The 21,678-nt window shown below is 43.0% G+C and overlaps 1 protein-coding gene across 1 annotated transcript; it reads right to left on the bottom strand.

Annotated features, from left to right (window-relative positions):
* Positions 1 to 4,127: 4,127 nt before the first annotated feature.
* SMLR1 (small leucine rich protein 1) lies at positions 4,128 to 20,239 on the bottom strand. Its single transcript, XM_049654661.1, is given in 4 exon segments — positions 4,128 to 5,921; positions 14,491 to 14,653; positions 14,656 to 14,735; positions 20,158 to 20,239. Coding segments are annotated over 4 exon segments (414 nt in total). The 3' UTR covers positions 4,128 to 5,832.
* Between the last annotated feature and the right edge of the window lie 1,439 nt (positions 20,240 to 21,678).

The raw sequence follows: 21,678 nt of genomic DNA, 5'->3' as shown, positions 1-21,678 counted from the left end.
GCTGTACCATCGGACTCCTCGTGTTTTTTCCTCCTGTCCAGTGGGCTTTAATGTCTCAGGCGGGATATGGGTTTTGCCAAGGGGCTGTGTCTGTGTTAAATCGGGGTGGCTCATCGTGAAACTTTTGCCGAGACACATCAAATGCTGAGTTTTCTTCTAAACACTGAAGACATTCTACAGCAAATGACCAACAGAGTACATTCTGTTTTAAAATATTATGTAGAATTTCTCTCTCTAGTCATTTGAAGCGAGCGTGTTAAATACAATTTGCATAACCGTCTTCTTTGGGATCTGTTCCCACTGAATTCCCTCTCACCTTGTGAAAGGTCTTTCTCACCTCTGCAGAATTATTACAGAAACAGCTCTTCTCTAGAGAAGCCGATCTCAGCAAGCCAAGCCTCCGAGACATTACGGAACCAAATGTGGTTTTGTGAAAATATTTCGCATCAGAAAGCTTGCATATATAATGTTCACATTCAAAGCAGAGGTTGGATTTACCAGAGTCTGAGAACCATATCTGTCCATACTTCCAGTGATAATTGCACAGATAGGAAGTGTCTACGGCAGCTCCAGTGAATAAGGTACGCAGTGTTTGAGTCAAGGCTTAGTTTTATTCAGCTGAGATTGGAAGGACAGGGTTTGGGGTCCCAGAGAGACTTCTAGAGCATCTGTGGGGCTTAACCCAAAAAGTAGCTGGGAACAGTGTTGATAAGTAATGCCATGTAGTTGCAACGGCAAGGCTGTTGTTCTTAATATTTTGCATTAATATTAGAAAATACTTCTCAGGATATCATAATTTTGTTCATAAACTGAGTTTTCAAAACCCCAGATAGAAAGAATGTTAGGATGATAGAATAAGAAAGCAGGTCAGCAAGGTTCACTGAGGTGAAACGTCCAGGTGCTAATTGTTTATCTTCAAAGCAATATAATTTTAGAATAGTAAGTATTCTTTTTAGTTGTGTGGGTTTTTTTTATTGGTACCATTTTACATAAGTCTTATAGCAATCCGGTGTGGAATGAAGCAAACAGCAGTGCATTTTCCAGAGGCCACAGCTGGATAGAAAATAAGGTTATATTTTAGATGTGTAGAGTCGATAGATGTTTGGTATTTCACTATCAAGAGTAGCTCCTATTTTCCTTTAAGAGATGTTGTACTCACTGCATAGACCACAGTTCATGGAATAACTAACACCAGGGCTCTGGCAATGAAACCGACTGTAGCCATAACTACTGCCCGCACGGACTTCATTAAGTGTTTCCACTTATTTATGAACACAATTATTTGATATCTGAACACCTAATTGAGCATTTATAGGTAGGAAGAGTGAGTTGTGGTTTAGATGAAACCAGATTGCCCATGAGTAGATAATTGCTAAAGGCAGGTGTTGGTAAGTAAGGGTTTATAATATCATTCTGTTAAAAGTCGAAAAAAAAAATCCCCTAAAGCCCCATAATTTTTTTAAAAAGTTCTCTCTTCATGTATTGTTAGAGAAGAATGCATTGTTCTTCATTGTATGGTGTCCCGGTAAGTTTCCACCTGTCTTCCACATTTACAGGAGAGACTAGGACATGTGAACATTACGGCTGAGACAGTAACAGGGAATATTCCTTGGTTAATTTTACAGATGTCAAAATGGACTTGGATGGATCCTTGCATGCACCCGTTCATGTTCTTGCTGGGATTAGGCTATTGTGTGGCATTGGCTCCAGAAGAGTACAGGCCAGCTGGCAAATCCTAGGTGCCACACTCCTGACCCTTAGCCACGGGGTCAAACACAACGACCCTGTATATAGTTATGGTGCCATATTAGATTTATAGCAGGTTATATAAAATGATACTTTGCTTCTAACACCAAGGCCTCAGAATCCTGCAGATAGACCTTTGAATCCCCTACTCAGTAACAACCTTGTGACTTTAATGAAGGCACTTAAGTGTCTCTGAAGTGAAGGTACTAATAGGTCTCAGCGCAGGGATATTCTGATGGTTAGATGAAATCAAAATGTATACAATGCCCCATAGAGCTCCTAGATCAATACTGCCCTCAAAACATGGCAGTCATTGTGAATAATAAGAGTACCATGAGGTAATCCACTACTGGCAAATTTATGGAAGATCATGCCAATCTGAGCTGTGTCCTGAGCGCTTTTCCTAGAATTCTGTTTTATCATAGGGTCGACAAGTCTATTGAGAAGGTTTTGGCTTTGAAGATATGTAGACCTCACTTCCTGAGAGCCCCACAGTGTCAAGGATCTCTTATGGTCTACTCATTGTCTACCATGTGGAGGCAGCTAGGGTTGCTGGGGTAAGAGGCAGCACAGATCCTTGAACACTCTGGCGGCAGGCTTCCTAACCACAGACCCCTGGACAGATTTCAAGGGGCTGAATTGCCCCCCAAATATATGCAAAATTGTGAGTAGATGCATGTTTCTTGGGAATAAATTCCTGGCTTTCATCAAATTCTCAAAAGGCTGCTTTATTATCTAAATAAAAGTTTGGAACCTCTGCTCTTAATAATCTGAGTTTGGGAATGTGGGTTTAAATCATTAAAAAAAACAACAGTGGAAAGAATATTTTAAATTCCCAATCTGTTTGGTGTTAATTATCAATAAAGTACTTTGAATGCATGTTTTCTGTTATGTTCTTTTTTCACTCATTTGCCAGGGCAAATACCATTGTGTAAATTCTGATAAACTCAGACGTCTCTTCCAGTGAGCACACTAATTATAAAGTCAGCAAAAATCTCAAAAGAATTTGCTCTAAAAATCCTGTTTCTAAAGTCAGATAATTAATTTCCAAAATGTGTTTTAACAGTCACAAATTCTGGGAGCGCCTGGGTGGCTCATTCGGTTAAGGATCCAACTCTTGATCTCGGCTCAGGTTATGATCTCACAGTTTGTGAGTTCAAGCCCCACGTCAGGCTCTGCGCTGGCAGCACAGAACCTGCTTGGGATTTTGTCTCTCTCTCTCTCTCTCTCTCTCTGCCTGTCACCCCCCTCAAAATAAACTTAAAAAAAAATAGTAATGATTTCTGATTTCGGAGACACAGTGTTGCCAAAGAACTTAAGATTTTCAAGGAAGAGTTATTTTTGGTGTATGGGAGTGTGTTCTAGATTTTCTAATTGCTGCTAAGTTAGTCTGGAAAATAGTAGAGGCTGTTACCTGGTCAGATAAATTATAAGTTTGCTTTTCAAAGGTTGCAAATAACATTTCAGGGAATGTAGTATGTGTCCTTCCTTGCCCAATTTTCTGTTTTATCAGTTTGTAAAAGTTCGGGATGGGGAGGAATACTCATGGGTTTCAGTTTCCCTGCACTGTTAGAGAGGTAGAAAGGTAGTAGTCACAGCTTTATTTAAAAAAAAAAAAATTCTTTGGTTAATTTTCATTGAATGACAACAGAGTATTATTTTATTGAAGGTCTTATGTTGAGAAAATCACTGGGAATTCTTTCAGGTACTGGAACATTAGAAATAAGAGTAGGAGCCATTGAGAAAGCACTTGGGGTCCCTCGTGAGAGGCTTTGGAGCACAGGAGGGGACAGAATATAGGATAATTTAAGGAGAAAGCAGCCTGGTCTAGGTGGCAGGAGCCATGCATAGGAACCACAGGAGTCCAAACCGAATAAGACCTTAAACTCTGGACTCAGTCTAGAGAGCAAGGGCATGACCGCAGCTGGCCGTGTTCCATGCAGGATTTCACAAATTGAGTAGCAGTGCCTTCAAGCAGATTATAGGAAACCCTGGGACTTGGTCTTTCCATGAGAAAACTATAACATGTTTCTCTTTCTCGTTACATATAAAAAACATGAAGCTACTCAGGATTTCATTGGAAATTGCTCTCAACAGCAACAAAAGAAATGGGTCTTGCTTTAAACTACCTGGTTATGCCGATCACTGAAAACATGTACGTTTGGAGCTCCTCTGTTACTGCGGGAGCTGGAATGATTTTCCCTGGGAAGGCAGAGGTGGTGGACTATGACATCCACCAGAACCAAAAACCAGCCTTCCCTCTGCTTCCAGAAGAGGATGGAGCCACCCCCGGTGGCCGAACCACAGATTTGGCTGGCAGCTGGGAATACGCTACATCCCTTCACGCCTTCTGTTCAAGAAAGCATTTTTACATAATCTGATTTCCATCAGGGGCTAAAAAGAGATCCCTCCCAGAACGGATAGAATATTATTATTCCTTCCATATGGCACGAACACTGTTATTTTAAATTACCACAGTCTGAAAGCCGCAGCAGACAGCTCCATTGTAATCAAATGCAATAAAACACAGAAATGAGTGTCTTCCAACACTTGAGTTTCACATTATACAAGAAGTGCAAATGGAGGCTAATGACTTTGGACGCGTGTGAGGAATTTGGAGCAGGGAGGGGTGGGGAGCTAAGAAAACCAGACCAGTCGTGTATTGTTGCTTTTGGTCATTCACACAATCTGCTGTAAGATTGTATGTCGCCACACAAGCCGGTGCATTTCTTCCAGGTGGCCAAACTCATTACGTTTTATAAAGGGAGTCACCCTAATAGCCTGTTAGATTCACATGCAATGATTGGAATATAACCGGACCCACACTTAGGACACGGGAAGCATCTTTTGTTGATGTTAACCAGAAAACTGCAGAGAGCACAACAGTAATCACAATCTATTTTAACCACCACTTTGTTTTTAGTTATCTGCGTTGGCTCGTTGGGGCTCCCCCTGAAAAAAGAACTCTGCTAGTGAAATGTTGACTTCTTTCTGCATTTAGAAATAGTTCCTTGATGTTTTGGTTTTCCATCTGAGCTACATGAAGGTTCTGTTCTTCCCGTTTCCCAACAGCACGTTGCCAGTATCTCCAAGTCATTTTTTGCTGAAATCCGCATTCATGGGTGATCCATACCAAGCATGGAGAGACTCTGCTGATTTTGTGGGTTGTGACAAGGATGATGTGATTTGTGAAGGCAGCTGGGAAAGGGAGAGAAGCAAACTCGGGGCCGGAAATGCTGTCTGAAAGAACACCATTTAAGACTTGTCGCATGGTCTAAACGGAGGAAGTGGGAGTGCTCTCGCAAAGGGAATCCACAGAGCTCTCCGGGCACTCGTCTTTTGCTATCCATTTGCTGTCTACCAGAATTTCTTCATCTGTAAAGTCAGAATAATGTATGCTTCTATGGGATTATGCAATAAGGATACTTCAGAATTTTATTTCAAGGTGTGTTTGGCTGGCTCAGTCAGTAGGGCAAGTGACTCTTGATCTTGGGGTTGTAAGTTCGAGCCCCACATTGAGCGTAGATTACTTACGTAAAATATTTTACAAAAGAATTTTATTTTAAAACTAGTGCCCATCACGGGTGCCTGGGTGGTTCAGTTGGTTAAGCGTCTGACTTCAGCTCAGGTCATGATCTCACGGTTTGTGGATTCGGGCCCCGTGTCGGGCTCTGTGCTGACAGTTCAGATCCTGGAACCTGCTTCAGATTCCGTGTTTCCTTCTCTCTCTGCCCCTCCCACACTCGTGTTCTGTCTCTCTGTCTCAGAAATAAACAAAAATATTTTAAAAAATGAAAAAGAGTGCCCATCAGAGTGGACCTAGTCCTATAAAAGGTAAAAAAATTGCAAAATGTCCAGTCGACATCCAAGCAAATCATATTCTTTGTACTCTCTGATGAACTGCTATTGACTGAGTCTCGTGGTTGTCCCCCTGGATAATAGCTGCCACTTTTCAATGTGGTTAAGAATAAGCCTCTTAGTATTCTTTCTGTTTTTGCTGTTGTTCGAGTTTATTAACTTACTTTATTAGCTAAGCCGCTGACCAGTAGAAATTCACTGTGTTTTAGCCATTGACCGGTCCCCAAGTCACCTTCGTTTTGTTCTCTGGTACTGGGAAGAGCCAGCCCTGCGTTTGTATTGGTGATGACTGGTGGTCTGGGACAATTCTTCATTCACTGGAAGGAAAACTATCAGTTAGTACTTTGGAGACAAAGTACAACTCATAAGTGGTTGTTGGCCAGCATCTCTGCCTGGTCCCCAAGGCCGGGTCCCCAAGGCCGGGTCCCCAAGGCCGGGTCCCCACAGCAAGGCCTGCTGCAGGAGCTCCCCTTACCTCCCCAACCACTTCCAGAAGAAATGTAGATGTTTATTTTGCAAAAATGGTCCCGGTTGTGGTGGACAAATTACCACTGTAATAATCGTTACATGCTAAGTATTGTTAATATTTAGCAGATTAAGTGTTGATTAAATTTCTTACGACTCCCTCATTCAATAGGCATTTATTCAGCATGTCTGTAGGCCAGGCAGGGGCTGGGGATGTGGAAATGAGTAAGATAAGAGTTTCTATCCCTGCTCCTCCTCCCACCCCCAAAATAATGTGTTTGCACATTTATAATCTTTAGATATGTCAGATTAGTCTTCTCTCCTTTACCTTTTGTCATCCTTTAGTGAAAACTGACAGTTTCAACTTTTACCACCCGCATACTCCTTAACCCCTTAAAATATAACTTCCGTTAAAGCTACTCTACTGAACTATGAAAAATCATCCATGAGGGGCACCTGGGTGGCTCAGTCCATTAAGCGTCTGACTTCAGCTCAGGTCAGGACCTCACGGTTCATGGGTTCGAGCCCCACATCAGGCTCTGTGCTGACAGCCCAGAGCCTGGAGCCTGCTTCAGATCCTGTGTTTCCCTCTCTCTCTGCTCCTCCCCTGCTCATGCTCTCTCTCCCTCTCTCTCAAAAATAAGAAAAAATTTTAAAAACACACACCCACAACTCAGCACTGATATCCCAATTGCTAGATCTAGTGGCATTTTTCAATCCCCAGCTTCCTTCTCTGTAGCATTTGACACAAGCCCTCCCGTGCTCTAGTTATTTTCCTCCCTTTGGTTTTTATCATGTACCGTCTCTTCTGTGTCCTCTTCTCTGCTCCCGTAGCTTCAACTATTACCTCTCTGGCAGTAACAAATTGGACCTGTAGCTCTGAGATTTCTCTTGAGATCCCAACAAGTATCACTTGGGACCTTCCTGGTACATTAAAAAAATATATCTCTTTTCCTGACCACCACAACTGAGCCTGCTTTTGCTCTTAAAAGTTTTATTTTCAGAATTATAATAAATCAGATCATCCAAAGCCAGAGACCAGGGGCTTGTAATCTTATGGGACAGAGTGCATGTTTATAGACTTGAGCCTGGAAATGTTCCCTTTGGCTCCCATATCCAACCCACGCAATTTAGCCCTCGCTGGGCACTTTGTACGCCCTGTAGCCCAGGACACAGGCACTGTCCCTGAGCCAGGTTCTTCTAGGTCTCCGTGACTGCTTGTTGTCATAGACGAGGGGCATTACATGTACACCAGGCAGAGACAGGCTGCATGAGCCTCAATATTTAATAGCTACGATTTGCTGAGTACTTGTTACGTGTCAGTGTGTGAAGCCCTTTGAGTGTCTTATCGTGTTTAACTCTTGATGGCATTATATTGTAGTCACCCTTGGTAGTCTGACTTTACAGATGAGCAGACTGAGGCAGGGAGACATCAAGAGGAAGCCGCTTGCCTAAGATGCCAGAAAAGAATAGACTCAGGATTCCATCCCAGGAAGTCTGATTCCAGAGCCCACATTCTCAACTACTTGGTTACACGGCCTCTCCACTAGATTATTGCTTGTTCTAAGATGTTGCTTGAGATGGCCCATGGTTTAGATAATAAACTCACTGGAATGTCAGTAATTTCTTCCTTTTTACTTTATTTAATTTTATTTTTAATTTAATTTCATTTTAGAGAGGATGCGCGAGTGAGGGAGAGGGGTAGAGGTAGAGAGAGAGAGAGTGAATCCCAAGTATGCTCCACACTCAGTGTAGAGGCTGACGCGGGGTTCGATCCCATGACCCTGGGATCATGACTTGAGCCAAAATCAAGAGTCAGATGCTTAACTGACTGAGCCACCCGTGCACCTCTCTTCCTTTTTATTTTACTATTATTATTTTTTAATGTTTATTTATTTACCTCGAGGTGGGGGAGGGAGGACTGAGAGAGACAGAGAGAGAGAAAGAGAGAGAGAGAGAGAGAGAGAGAGAGAATCCCAATCAGGCCCTGCGTGCAGAGTGCAGAGCCCGATTCAGGGCTCAATCTCATGAACTGTGAGATCATAACCTGAGCCCAAATCAAGAGTCAGATGCCCCTTCCTTCTTATTTCTAATTATCGAAGACTGTGCACAAGTGCTTTGAATGAGGAGCCCGGATACAAATTGTAGAACTGAAAATGCGTGACCTGAGTACCTGTAGGAGTGGAGAACTAGAATAGAGAGACCAAGAGGAAGCTCATCAATCCGCAAGGAGTTATCTCTCCAGTACGTAGTGTGTGGTGCAAGGCACAACCCACAGAGCAAGAGCAATAATTTACGCTTCTAAAAGAGCTTGCAACCTGGTCATTGTTGTACTTAATTAGTCTGTTAAGGAAAGTTCAGAGAGATGCTAGATAGATGAGCTTGGCAGGCGGGTGTTTTGTTAATTGCGGAAATTCTGCAGGCAACGGAAGTTTTCCCTATTGGGCCACAGGTGAAGAAATGCAACCTCCCTGCCTCAGCGTTAAGTCTTTACACTAAGGAATCACCATCATAAAGAATTATTCCTGGGGGAGCATCTGATTTCAGCTCAGGGACTGATCTCACAGCTTGTGGGTTTGAGACCCAGTTGGGGTTCTGTGCTGATAGCTCAGAGCCTGAAGCCTGCTTTAGATTCTGTGTCTCCCTCTCTCTCTGCCCCTCCCCTGCTTGCACTCTGCCTCTCTCTCTCTCTCTCTCTCTCTCTCTCAAAAATAAACATTAAAAAAAAGAAGAATCACTCCTGTTATATAAACAGATCAAATCCTCTCAAAGCTTTTATAAAATTCTTGCCACGTTTAAAATTCTCCCACAGTTGCTCTCCATATTGGTAGTAAGTTTATTTGCCTGGTCCAAAAGGTTTCATCCATTCAACAGATATCTATTGAACATGTCATCTGTGTTCAACACTCCAGGAATCATGTGTTGGCTGAGAAGGCTAGCGCTGGAGTTGGCCAGCCAGCGTTCAATTCCTGTCTCTACCACTTTCTAGGTGAGTGATTTGGGCTATTTACTTAATTATTATATGGTAATTTTAATAATAGCTATCATAATGACATGAACACTGCTTCTTGGAATTTATAAGCTAGCAGGGGTAATAATGACTAACAGTTTTGAGAACAGGAATTGTTAAGAGACTTGTATGTATGACCTCACTTAATCCCCACACCAATCTTATAGCTCCTTCCTGCTATTATTCTACTTATTTATTTCATTTTTTGAGAGAGAGAGAGAGAGAGAGAGAGCATGCCAGGGTGGGCGAGAGGGGCAGAGGGGAGAGAGAGAGAGAGAGAGAGAGAGAGAGAGAGAGAGAGAGAGAGAGAATCTTAAGCAGGTTCCACAGTCAGCATGGAGTCTGATGTGGGGCTCAGTCCCACAATTCTGGGATCATGACCTGAGCCGAAATCAAGAGTCAGACCCTCAATTGACTGAGCCACCCAGCCACCCCTCCTGCTATCATTCTATTTTACAGATGAAAAACTGAAGCTTCAGAAGATTGGGTGGCCATTGTTACAGATCTGGAATTTGAACCCCATTTGGTTTGACCCCATAGTCCGAGCTCTTAACAATTTTACCCTACTAACGCTTAAATTATTCTGATTTTTCCAAATACTTATCTTTTCCCCTTTTGATTGCTGACTATTAAAACATATATATGAAGTTCAGTGAACGAGGTCTAGCCACCTGCACATTTTCAATACTTGAGTTGTCTCAGAATGTAAGTTGCTGAAGGCCAGAATGTGATCGCTTACCCGACCTTATTTTGGATCTAACTCCATATGAAAACTTTCAGGCATTCAATAGACACTTTTAAAAAAAATAATGATTATTTTTGGCAATGTTGGCTACTTAGAGAGCATTTTGTTCTTGATCAGAGTGATGGTATTTTGAGGGGAAATAACAGCACTGAAAGTAGAGGCTTAGGAATCTCGGGACTTGGGGAGATAAGATAATCAAAACTTCTACTCTAGAAGGAATGAAATGTTCATAGTAATGGCTGATGAAAGGTTTGGCAGATGGCAAGTTCAAGATTCAGACCTCCACCTCAAGAGCTGCTCCTCAAGGCACCTGACAGAGATTGAAGAGTGCAGGATGCTAGAGAATTTTCTTTCTTCCTTTGTGAGAAAATTGATGTGCTCTACATACTAATTAAATTTACATGCGCCATTACTTCCTAAGGCTTCAAGTGTAGGGATTAACGTTGAGGGATTACAGTACCTGCACAAGCTTTCTATCACATCTTAAAATGTCTCTCTTGTCTGATGGACTAGGATGTATGGGGCAGGCAAGCTGATTTTCTGTTTCGGAATGCAGGACTCTGGGGTTCTGTGAACACACTAGTTAATCTGTCAATGTCTCTTTCTTTACAGGAACAAAATAGGAATGATTACACTTGCCATAACCCCGGATGGAAGATTAATGACATGACATTTGACCATCTGGTTACAGTTTTTAAGTGGGAACTACTAAATAGAGATATAAACTGGTGATATTTTATTTGGGGCCAAGTGAGCTCAATTGCCCTCAAACTATAGAAGAGATATTACTACTTACACTTAGGAAAACAGCTCCATTTTTAAAAGGCTACATGTTCTTGAAGTTTTTTTTTTTTTAAGGAAATTTTGGAAGATCAGGGGAACAGATCTGCATGAAAATGAAAATATGCTTACACTGGACAACATAATCAGGAATTATTCCAAAAAAGGATGCACAGTTCCCGTTTGGGAGAAGAGGGAAAGATAAGCAAGTCATGGTTTGAATAGAAAATTCTCTAGACAGTGATGTGGTGCAGGCTGCCCCTCAGCTGCCCTCCTGGCCAGGTACCCCTGGATAGGTACCCCTGGCCAGGTACCTATAAGGGATGGTGCCCAAGGCCCCGCTCTCCTCACCCCACTGCACTTGGGACCCAGTCTCAACTGAATGAAAACTGACAACAGGGAGCCTTCTTTGGCCCCATCAGCTGGGCAATCCTCCCTTGGTGTCCTGCAGATGGTTCCTTGGAAGGCCACCGGTGTCAGAGTGCTAACAGTCCTTAGTATTCTTTCCAACAATAAGCCTCAAATGGGACCCCTACTGCATTAAGTGATTGATGCAGAAAGTTTTGCTGGCTCCTTCCATATCTTCACTCACCCTTCCTGGGCTCCTCACCAGTAGCCTGGAAGCTCCAAGGCACACTTCAGTGAGAGCCAACAAAAGGGGACAATGGAGAAGAACCACTGAAAATGAGACTCATTACATCGCTGTGGGTGCCCCTGAGCTGTTCAGAGGGTTCTGCTTCTGGTGGGAATGCTCTGCTCTAACTTTGGGGTAAGATTTAGGGAGAAGGGCAGGTCATTCTTAAGGCCATTGGCCAGACATCTAATGAGGCCAGAGCCAGAAAAATAGAGATTTGTAATGTCTCTCCTTCAACTTCTACCAATTTTATGGGATGATTTTTGTGGTTTTTTAGACCTGGGATTGTTCTCTTAGTTCTAAAATCTCAGAGTAAAAATCTGTGTCAGTAGCTAGGACAATCCCTGGTATATGACAGATTCTCAAATATGTGCTGAATGAATGAATGAGAACTCTTCCTACCCAGAAGTATGGGGCAAGTTTGGAGTGCGCATCAAAGTTGGTGAAAGACCTCTACCCAGGGGGCGCTGGCCTTCATTGTGTAGGGCTAACCTTCTTGCTTTCCTTTGGTTTAAATGCCATGTTGCAAAAATCAGAGGCTTTGATCTCTAGATAACTCACATGGACAGGGAGGTGTCAAAGAAGGAAGGGTGTCACTGTGCAATGATCGTAGCCCACACGTTGAGCATGTCCTTGGGGCCGGGCATGCGTGTAGGACATTGCCGACATTTTGTCCTGCCTCAGCCCCCTGTGATGCCAGGCCACACTTTCAAGGGCAGGCTGCCTTTTCCAGGGCCTTCTGAAGGAATGAGATTGATATGTCTATACCTCATAATTCTCTACATTATCTAAATATCTAGGCAAAATACTGTAGACCCATTTAATTTTAATTTTTGCAGATTATAGATATTTTCCCCCAAATGTCACCCAGGGATAAATAAAGCTATAAAACCAAGATTCATCCTTTGTTGAAGAATCTGTCCCAAACACCAGGTGTCCTGCTGAACGATCTAACCTAAAATAACTGATAAGTAGAGGCCAGAAAGAGACTTGAGAATCCATGAGCCTATTTGGGTGTGTTGTTTGCGTCATTTAATGCTTGATACGCTTTTGAGATACTAAACATTTTATCTACCTGAAAAGGCAGGCAGAGATGAAACTTGAGAATGACATAAACGATTCAAGTCTCCGGCTGTGACGTCAGCATCCTGTTACTTCTCCGTAGGGTGCTCAGTGTCACCGGGAGCCTGTGGCATGCATGTGCGTGACAGGCGGCCATTGCAACACCTTTAAAAGACTTTCAAAATGCACGTGTTTGCAGTGGCTGCACATTAGACCAGTTTGGAAGACTAAAACTCCTGTAGTTAGGATCCTGGGGGGTTCTAATTTTCTCTTCCTTTTTCAGAGGCTCTTTTCCAAGGTCCATTGTTAATGAATGGCTAAGTGGCAGAACATCCAGTAGACTGGTCTTGAGGCAGTGGAGGATAAACTAACTTAATAAAGAAGAGGATTCATGAGGATCTCCACACGAATGCTGGAGGGCAAGACAGCATACAGCTGGGTCATTCAACAAGAGAGCTGGTCATAAAAATGAGACCAAGAAATGAAAGGCGAAGCTACGTTTGAGTATGTTAGGATCGGAAACTTGCGATTTTCTAATGAGCTCCCTGCCCTCTAGGATTTCTTGGTTCTAAATCTCACCTTAGAAATATCCCCAATTGCACTTCTACTTGACTTTAGGCCTAGGTGATGGTATTCTTCAGTCAAGATTCTGAACATCTGTTTTCAGAATGGAAACCATGAAGGCATTGCTGGGACATGGCCAATTTCGGTGGAGAAGGAACAATTTTCAAATTTGTTTTAAATAGTGCTTTAATATGACAGCATCTCACATTTTATTTTATTTAAAAATTTTTTATTTTTTATTTATTTTATTTTATTTTTTGTGTGAGAGAGAGAAAGAGAGAGAGAGGGAGGAGCAGAGAGAGGGGAAAACACAGAATCCGAAGCAGGCTCCAGCCTCTGAACTGTCAGCATAGAGCCTGACGTGGGATTTGAACCCATGAAACATGAGATGATGACCTGAGCTGAAGTCGGACGCTCAACCGACTGAGCCACCCAGATGCCCCTGACACCATCCAACATTTTAAATATTACTGGTTTTTGTTGCTATTGCTAAAATAACTATTAACCTTTGTGATATTAATCTAGCGTTTCTATGAAGTCCATAGACTTCATAACAGTCTATGAAGTCAAAGTTCAGTTTCATTAATTTAATTATAGCAGAATAACCAGTCTCAAACTAGGACCCAATTGTCTATGTCCAAATTACTTTGAGCTTCCTGAGTTTTGTTTTGTTTCTCCTTGAGACTATAGTCTCATGGGGGTGCCTGGGTGGCTCAGTCGCATAAGGGTCCGACTCTTGATTTCGGCTTGGGTCATGATCTCACTGTCTGTGGGTTCAAGCCCTGCGTCAGACTCTGTGCTGACGGTGCAAAGCCTGCTTGGGATTCTCTGTCTCTGTCTGTCTCTGCCTCAAGCTCTCTCTCTCTCTTCTCTCTCTCAAAAAGTAAATAAATAAACATTAAAAAAAGAGACTATAGTTTCATGAAAAGCATATACCAAGCCATCAGCTATCTATTAGGGCTTGACATTTGCCAAACACTGTGACAGCACAATAATAATAATAATTATTATTATTTTTATTTTAGGGAGTGCGACCTGAGGAGAGGGACAGAGGGAGAGGGAGAGAGACTCCCAAGTAGGCTCTGTGCCCAGCTCAGGGAGCCCAACGCGGACATCCCACAACACTGGGATCATGACCTGACCCCAAATCAAGCATCAGATGCTCAACTGGATGAACCACCCAGGTGCCCTGGCACATTTGCTTAATAGAAGCTCAGTGGGTGAGCAAGAAGCCTGTGTGTGTGCACACTCATGGCATATGCACCTATGTGTCACGTAGAGAAGGCAGTCCATGATATGCATTTTAACGTTTGTGGAATATATTTTCCCTGAGAGAGAGAGAGAGAGAGAGAGAGAGTCACATGTAGGAATTGCTGATTCATAGTTGGGCTCTCCGTGAGAGGCTATAGTTAGGGGTCCCCACGGCGGGCCGTCCACGCTGCGGAAAGGGTCAGACTGCCCGTCCACCAGTGAACGGGTGGTGACAGAGCACTTGGTGAGAAGTGCCTGTAAGTCACAGCCGGGTGTCTCCCGAGGCCCCCCGGAAACACGGACCGCGCACTGGCCTGTGCAGCTGAGTCCTGGGAAAGGCCTTCGAGCCCCTGCCCTGTGTGGCTTCCCACTTACCCTCCATCAGTTTGGTCCTGAAGTAGGCGATGAGGAGGAGGAGCAGCAAAGTCACAGGCAGGAAGACCCCAGCGAACAGGAGCCAGCCGGGGAGCTCCCTCAGGAACGCTGACAGCACGGGGCTCATTGCCAAGCACCCGGCCCCCTGAGGGGCCAGCGGGCCGCACTCGCACTCGGGATGACAGCAGCTTTGCTCAGAGTCTGTATTTGTTTGCTTCTGGGGCTCCGGCCTTTGCTCAGCAAGTCTCAGTGGAAGTTTTGTGGACTTTGCTCTGTTTCAACAGCCCCGGGGACGCCGAGAGGCTTGCTAGCGGGTTACTCTGTAACTCAGCTACGATGTGTGGAGGAATTGAAACGTGATTCTTCCGAAGCGTTCCGGAGAGGAGCGTTTATCTGGCGGGGTGGGGAATGACGCCAGGAGGCCTCGATATCTTTGTATTCAGTTTATCTGGAGTGAATAATACCTGACTCCAAACAAATCTCATTGTTACGTATCTTCTACTTACATGTGCCCAGACATGGGAAGAAGTTGTCCTGCATTTTCTAAATTTCAGAGTTGAAAGTTGCTTCGCAGCCACGTCCATGTGCCTATGAACCTGTGTCTGGAAAAAGTGAATTTTCCTTCACGCGGAGTTGATACAACTGATGATATCAAGGAAGGGGGAACGCTATTCTTTCCATGGGTAAAAACTCTTCCTAGTATGTCCTGCTCTGAATACTTTCTGGGAGGTGCATTTGGTGTATTTATTTATTCAATAAATATTTAATTCCACTGGAACCCGACCTCTTGGCTAGACGCTGAACGTACAAAGAATAGTAAATCATGGCGCCTGCCTTCTCCGAGTGGAAACAGACGCAGAAAGAGGTAATGACCCCGAGCGATAGTGATGGGATAGATGCTATTATGGCCCCTTTTCCTTCGTCCCTCAATGCATCAGCTTTTGCCTCCTGCATTAGTAGTTTGTATTACTAATTATCTTCCACTTAACACATTTCTGTGGCCCACCATTAGCAGTAGAAGGTGACCCCTGAATGATAGTGTTGTGGTTTGAGTGGTAACTACAAAGATTCTGGGAAAAGAAAGGGCAAAAAATTATGTTGACACTGACTTGTTGACTAAGTTGAGTTGCCACTGGAAAGACACTGGTCTACTAAACTAAAGGCAATAGAAAGAATCATTTCCATAATGAAAGAATCCCCTGGAGAATTTGGGAAATTGGGAGGGGAAATTGACGAGCCACCTTCTTGGGTTCACGTCTCTTCTCGTGCTCTGGCCCTGTCCCCGTCCCCATTTGGCAGCTGCCTTGGTGAGTGGCTGGCAGAGTCTATCAAGCACATGCTGCTGTGAGTGCCTCTTGAATTCCTTCACCAGGGGTTCTTCATGGCCACGCACAGCCTTAATCCTCCTATAAACTCGGCACCCTAATTTATAAAATAATAAGAATAGGGAGCATCTCTGGGATGCTTGGCTGGCATTCCTAAGCAGTGAACAATAAACAGCTTCCTCTCAGAAGAGAGACATCTTAATTGCAGGAAGAGTCCTTTAGAATAGCCAAGATTAAGTCAGCATCTGTCGTACTTTATTTGCTTCTCTTCTCCCCCCTCCACAAACCCTTGAGTGGTGCTGCTGTTTTTTCTCTTGAGTGCTTTCCAATGAGATGGCTCTCTGGTGCTCTTTCAGCTTGAACAGGATGCTAATTTGTAAAGTGCCAGTCTACAAGAAGCTCCATGAGCAGGTGACATTACCAGGGAGATGTTAGGCAGCTGTTGTCATGTTCTTTCTTTCCGTTTTGTTCCATTCAACATTCAAGCCCTCGCTGAATGCCTAGAGAAGGTAAGTAAGAGTAACAGGCAAAAATATAAATGATATTAATATAAGCTCCCAGGTTGACATATAAAGCGCAATGGAAGCATTGAAGAGAGACTGATTAATTCCAGTTAGGGAATTGGGCCGAGTTCATGAAAAGGATAGTATTTGAGCTGAGCCTGGGGATGGAGAGCTGTGGAATGACCTCCTTAAACAAATACGTGACGGTGGGGGCACAGCAGGGTTTATGGAGGACAGGGAAGAAATGAGAGTAGCCAAATGATATGGGGTTCAGAACAGAGATATGAAGGTGGAGATGTAGCGGGGGGGCATCAAGGCATAGACTCCTGAATGTGCTTCCAAGGACTATGCTGTTTGGACAAAGGGGACCAGTGAAAGGTCTTTGATCATGGACGCACATGAGTTGACCTGGGTTCACTTAGGTAGCCCTTGAAAAAAATGGACCAATGAGAAAGATGCAAGTAGGCTGTTTCAACATGGTGTCAGTATATAATGAGTCTGAGATGGGGGTGGCAAAGGGAAGGGAAAGAGGAAGACAAGGGGCTGGAAGGACCCCATGAACAGTCGTTGGTGAATAAGTAAATAGAGTAAATGTCACCCATGATGCTACCAATCACTTTGCACTTACTATGTATCAAGCACCTCATAACCACTCTACGTGTATCTTATTTAATCCTCGGAGTGACCATATGAGGAAGACTCATTTGACAAATGAAGAAATGAGGCACACAGAGGTTAAATAACTTTCCCAAGACACATATTTAGTGAGTGACAGATTCAGGACTCTGATCCTGAACCGCTGCTCTCATCCACTGTGCTATGCCAGGCTTGGGTGGCTGGGGAGATGGCAGGGCTATAAAGTGAGACCTGAACACAGGTCGGGCAGCACATTTGGATGGGGGAACATTTATAGTTTGGCACTCATTAAATTGGTGGTAATGCAGAGATATTCAAGGGGAAACTTGTGGAAATCTGGAGATCAAGAGAGAGGACAAGTCCTCTGTAGTGTAGATGGTGGCTGCGGGTGAGTGGATGGAGAGAGCGCTCAGGAAGGAGTGCACATGAGGATAAAAGAGACACCAGTTGCAGCCCCTAAAGAATGCCCTCACTTAGGGGCCCCCCAGGTGGCTCTGTGGGTTAAGCATCTGACTTCAGCTCAGGTCATGATCTGACAGTTCATGGGCTCTAGCCCTGCGTCGGGCTCTGTGCTGACCGTTTGAGCCTGGAGCCTGCTTCAGATTCTGTGCCTCCCTCTCTCTCTGCTCCTACCCTGCTCACATGCTGTCTCTCTCTGTTTCTTATGTTAAAAAAAAAAAAAAAGAACTCTCTGACTTAAGACATGGGAGGCAGGGTGAGAACCAGGGAAGAAAACCAAAAGGCTCTGTGGGGTGGGAGAGGAGCCCACAGGATGCAGTGTTAGGAAATGGTAGCAAACGAAACTTCCAAGAAGGAGAGGGTGAGCAGTGGTGTCAGTTACTGACTCTGAGCTAATTCTGATCCACATGGAAATGTCTAAGAGAGTGCAATCTGTGAAGTGGACGTAAAGCTTTACTTTTTTCTTAAAAAGCCTCTTTTGGGATATAATTCACACAATAAACTGCACAGCTCGATAGGTTTTGACCTGTGTGTGTCTATGTCTGCGAGCTCATTGTCATGATCAAATGATGAACCCATTCACCCCAAAAGTTTTCTTGTGTTCCTTTCCTATCTCTGCTCCCACCCCTCCTGCTCCCCCAATTCTTAGTCAACCACTGATCTATTATCTGTTCCTCTACGTTAGTCTGCATTTTTAGAATTTTATACACATGGCATTGCACAGTATGTCTTCTTTTTTTCTAGCTTCTTTCACTTGGTGTAATTATTTTGGAATTGATCCATATTGTTGTGTGTATCAATATTGCTTTGTGTTGCTGAACACCATTGCATTGTGTAGAGATCCACCTTTTACCCATTTACCTTTTGGTGGCCATTTGGATTGTTTTCCATCGTAGACTACTACAAATAAAGCTGCTATCAACATTCCTGCACAATTCTTTTTTTTAAATGTTTATTTATTTTTGAGAGAGGCAGAGAGAGAGAGACAGAGCACGAGCAGGGGAACGGCAGAGAGCAGGAGACATAGAATCCGAAGCAGGCTCCAGGCTCTAAGCTGTCAGCACAGAGCTGGATGCAGGGCTCTAACCCACGAACTGTGAGATCGTGACCTGAGCTAAGTCAGATGCTTAACTGACGAAGCCACCCAAGCACCCCTCCCCCAATAATTCTTTATGTGGACATGTGCTCTCATTTCTCTTGGGTAGACACCTAGGAACCGAATGGCTGGATCATATGGTAAGTGTATGTTTAACTTCTTAAGACATTTCCAAGCTGTTTTCCAAAGTAAGTTATACCATTTATATCTCCACCAGCAGTGTAATAAGAATTTTAGTTTTGGGGCACCTGGGTGGCTCAGTCAGTTGAGCATCAGTCTTCAGCTGAGGTCATGATCTTGCGGTAGGCGGGCTCAAGGCTTGAGTTGGCTCTGTGCTGACAGCTCAGAGCCTGGAGCCTGTTTCGGATTCTGTATCTCCCTCTTTTTATGCCCTTCCCCCGCTTATGCTCTGTCTCTCTGTCTCTTTGTCTCTCTCTCTCTCTCAAAAATAAATAAACATTAAAAAAATTGAAAAAAAAAAGAATTTTAGTTTCTTCACATACTCACTGACACTTGGTATGGTTAGTTTTTGTTTGTTTGTTTGTTTTAAATTTTGGCCATTCTAATGATATGTAGTGGTATCTCACTGCAGTTTTAATATACATTTCCCTAAAGATGTTGAACATCTTTTCATGTGCCTATTTGCCATTCTATGTATCTTATTTGAAGTGTCTGTTCAACACTTTTGCATGTTAAAAAAAATTGGATTATTTGTTTTCTTATTGAGTGTTGAGACTTCTTCATATATTCTAGATACAAGTCAATTATCACACATATGATTTGGAAGGATTTTTCCCCCCGTTCTAGCTTTGTCTTTTCGTTCAGTTACCAATGTCTTGGAAAACATAGAGGTTTTAATTTTTTTTTAACATTTATTTATTTTTTAGAGACAGAGCATGAGCATGAGCAGGGGAGGGGCAGAGAGAGAGGGAGACACAGAATCTGAAGCAGGCTCCAGGCTCCGAGGCATCAGCACAGAGCCTGACGCGGGGCTCAAACTCACGAACCAGGAGATCATGACCTGAGCCGAAAGTCGGGCACTTAACCAACGGAGCCACCCAGGCATCCCAATTACTGTAGCTTTAAAATAAGTCTTGAAATCAGGAACTCTTAGCCCTCCAACTTTGTTCTTCTTCAAAGTTGGTTTGAGTAATACAGGTCATTTTCATTTCCATACGAATTTTACGATCACCTTGCCAATTTCGATAAAAAGCCCTGCTGGGGTTTTGACGGAGATTGCATTGCATGTGTAAATGAGGAGAGAATCAATATGAAGAGAGAACTGATATTTTAACAATATTGAGTCTTCTGATCCATGAACATGACATGTGTTTCCACTCTATTTGGGTCTTCTTTAACTTTCACAATAATGTTTTGTAGTTTTCAGTGTGTGAGTCTTAAACATTTTCAGTCAGATTTATGTGTAAGTATTTCATATTTTTTATGCTATTGCAGAGTATTGCTTTTTAGGTTTTGATTTGGGATTATTGCTAGTATTAAAGGTTTTCTTCAATTATGAAAAATGTCACACCACTGGGAACTTCTGGAAGACTAAATATTAGAATTAATTAAAACATCCTTTAGAACTGGGAACTTTTAGGTATAAAGGCTGGGGATGTTGGAAACACTGGTAATCAACTTGATTTACCAGAATTCAGGGTGGGATTCCACGGGCAGCGTGCAATTTCCGACCCAAACGACAGCAAATTCTTTACCTGGCTCCTTACCATGTCGTAGGAAAAATCATTAATACCTTTGGAAAATATACATCTGTGAAAACTGAGGGACATAATACATTGGGGATTACACTCTCCTGTTGATTTCCATAATAGTGAATGTTCCCATTGCTGATTTACATGGTTATTTAAGAAACAAGTGATTGCAGATGTTGAGATTTGGGAATAAAATTACTAGGGAACTACTCATTTACCACCTATTATATTCTTGGTGACAGCTGGGCAAAAGTCTTCCTTAGATAAATGTGACTTATTGAAGGTAATACCAAACCCACCATGTTTCTGATTTGGATTCTGCATTAGTCTGCCTGAGCCATAAAGAATGACTCATTCTTTTTTTTTTTTTTTTTTTTTTTTTTAATATATGAAATTTACTGTCAAATTGGTTTCCATACAACACCCAGTGCTCATCCCAAAAGGTGCCCTCCTCACTACCCATCACCCACCCTGCCCTCCCTCCCACCCCCCATCAACCCTCAGTTTGTTCTCAGTTTTTAACAGTCTCTTATGCTTTGGCTCTCTCCCACTCTAACCTCTTTTTTTTTTTTTTTTCTTTCCTTCCCCTCCCCCATGGGTTTCTGTTATGTAAGAATGACTCATTCTAATGACATTGGCAAAAGCTTACCTTAGGTAATTGTGACCTATGATAGATAATACCAAACCCACCAGGCCTCTGATTTGGATTCTATGTTAGTCTGACTGAGCCATAAGGAATGACTCATTCCAATGACATGCCATAGGACAATGAAAGTTCTGAAGTCCATCAGTGGAAGGTGCCAAAGTGCCATTGACTGATAGCTGGGATACCAAATTATGTACAGCTACGAAACCAATGCCAAAACTTAAGTACAAACACAACTAGTGACTATCAAATAAAGTTCTTTGATTTCATCATGTGCATGACATTTTGCTAAAGTGAAGCCTCGCCCACAATGTAAATGTAGAACTGACAGCTCTTTTGAGTAAGAAAAAGCCTATATGCTTCTGCCCCATATTAACTGCCCCTCCTAGCTTGGCCCATAACTAAGTCTTATTACATGGCACAAATACTAAAGTCAACACGAAAACCAGTGCTCTGAAACCATGTAACAGTAATGCATTATAGGGTGCTCATTCCATAAAAAAAGATGATCACAGAAGAGACATAAAGAATTTAAATTCTTTGTAAACTTTGAGAAAAGGTCCACCAGCTCTTATTTATTCATACTTGCAGGTAACAAATATTTATTGAGGCGTTAACACGTGCCCTGCAGGCACTGATTTGGGGACTATGTACATATCTGTGGACAAGGTAAAGTCCCTGTCTATATAGAACTTCCATTCCAGTGGAGTAAGTTGTCGATAAGCAATAGTAGGTAACATTTATCAAATGCATATGTTATTCTGGGTAATAGTCTAAGCATTTCATGTGTTACATCTCATTATGATCTTAC

This window comes from Panthera uncia (assembly GCF_023721935.1).
Source record: "Panthera uncia isolate 11264 chromosome B2 unlocalized genomic scaffold, Puncia_PCG_1.0 HiC_scaffold_24, whole genome shotgun sequence".
NCBI classification, from domain to species: domain Eukaryota; kingdom Metazoa; phylum Chordata; class Mammalia; order Carnivora; family Felidae; genus Panthera; species Panthera uncia.
The sequence above is the reverse complement of the archived record's forward strand: the minus strand, read 5'-3'. Positions and strand labels throughout refer to the sequence as shown.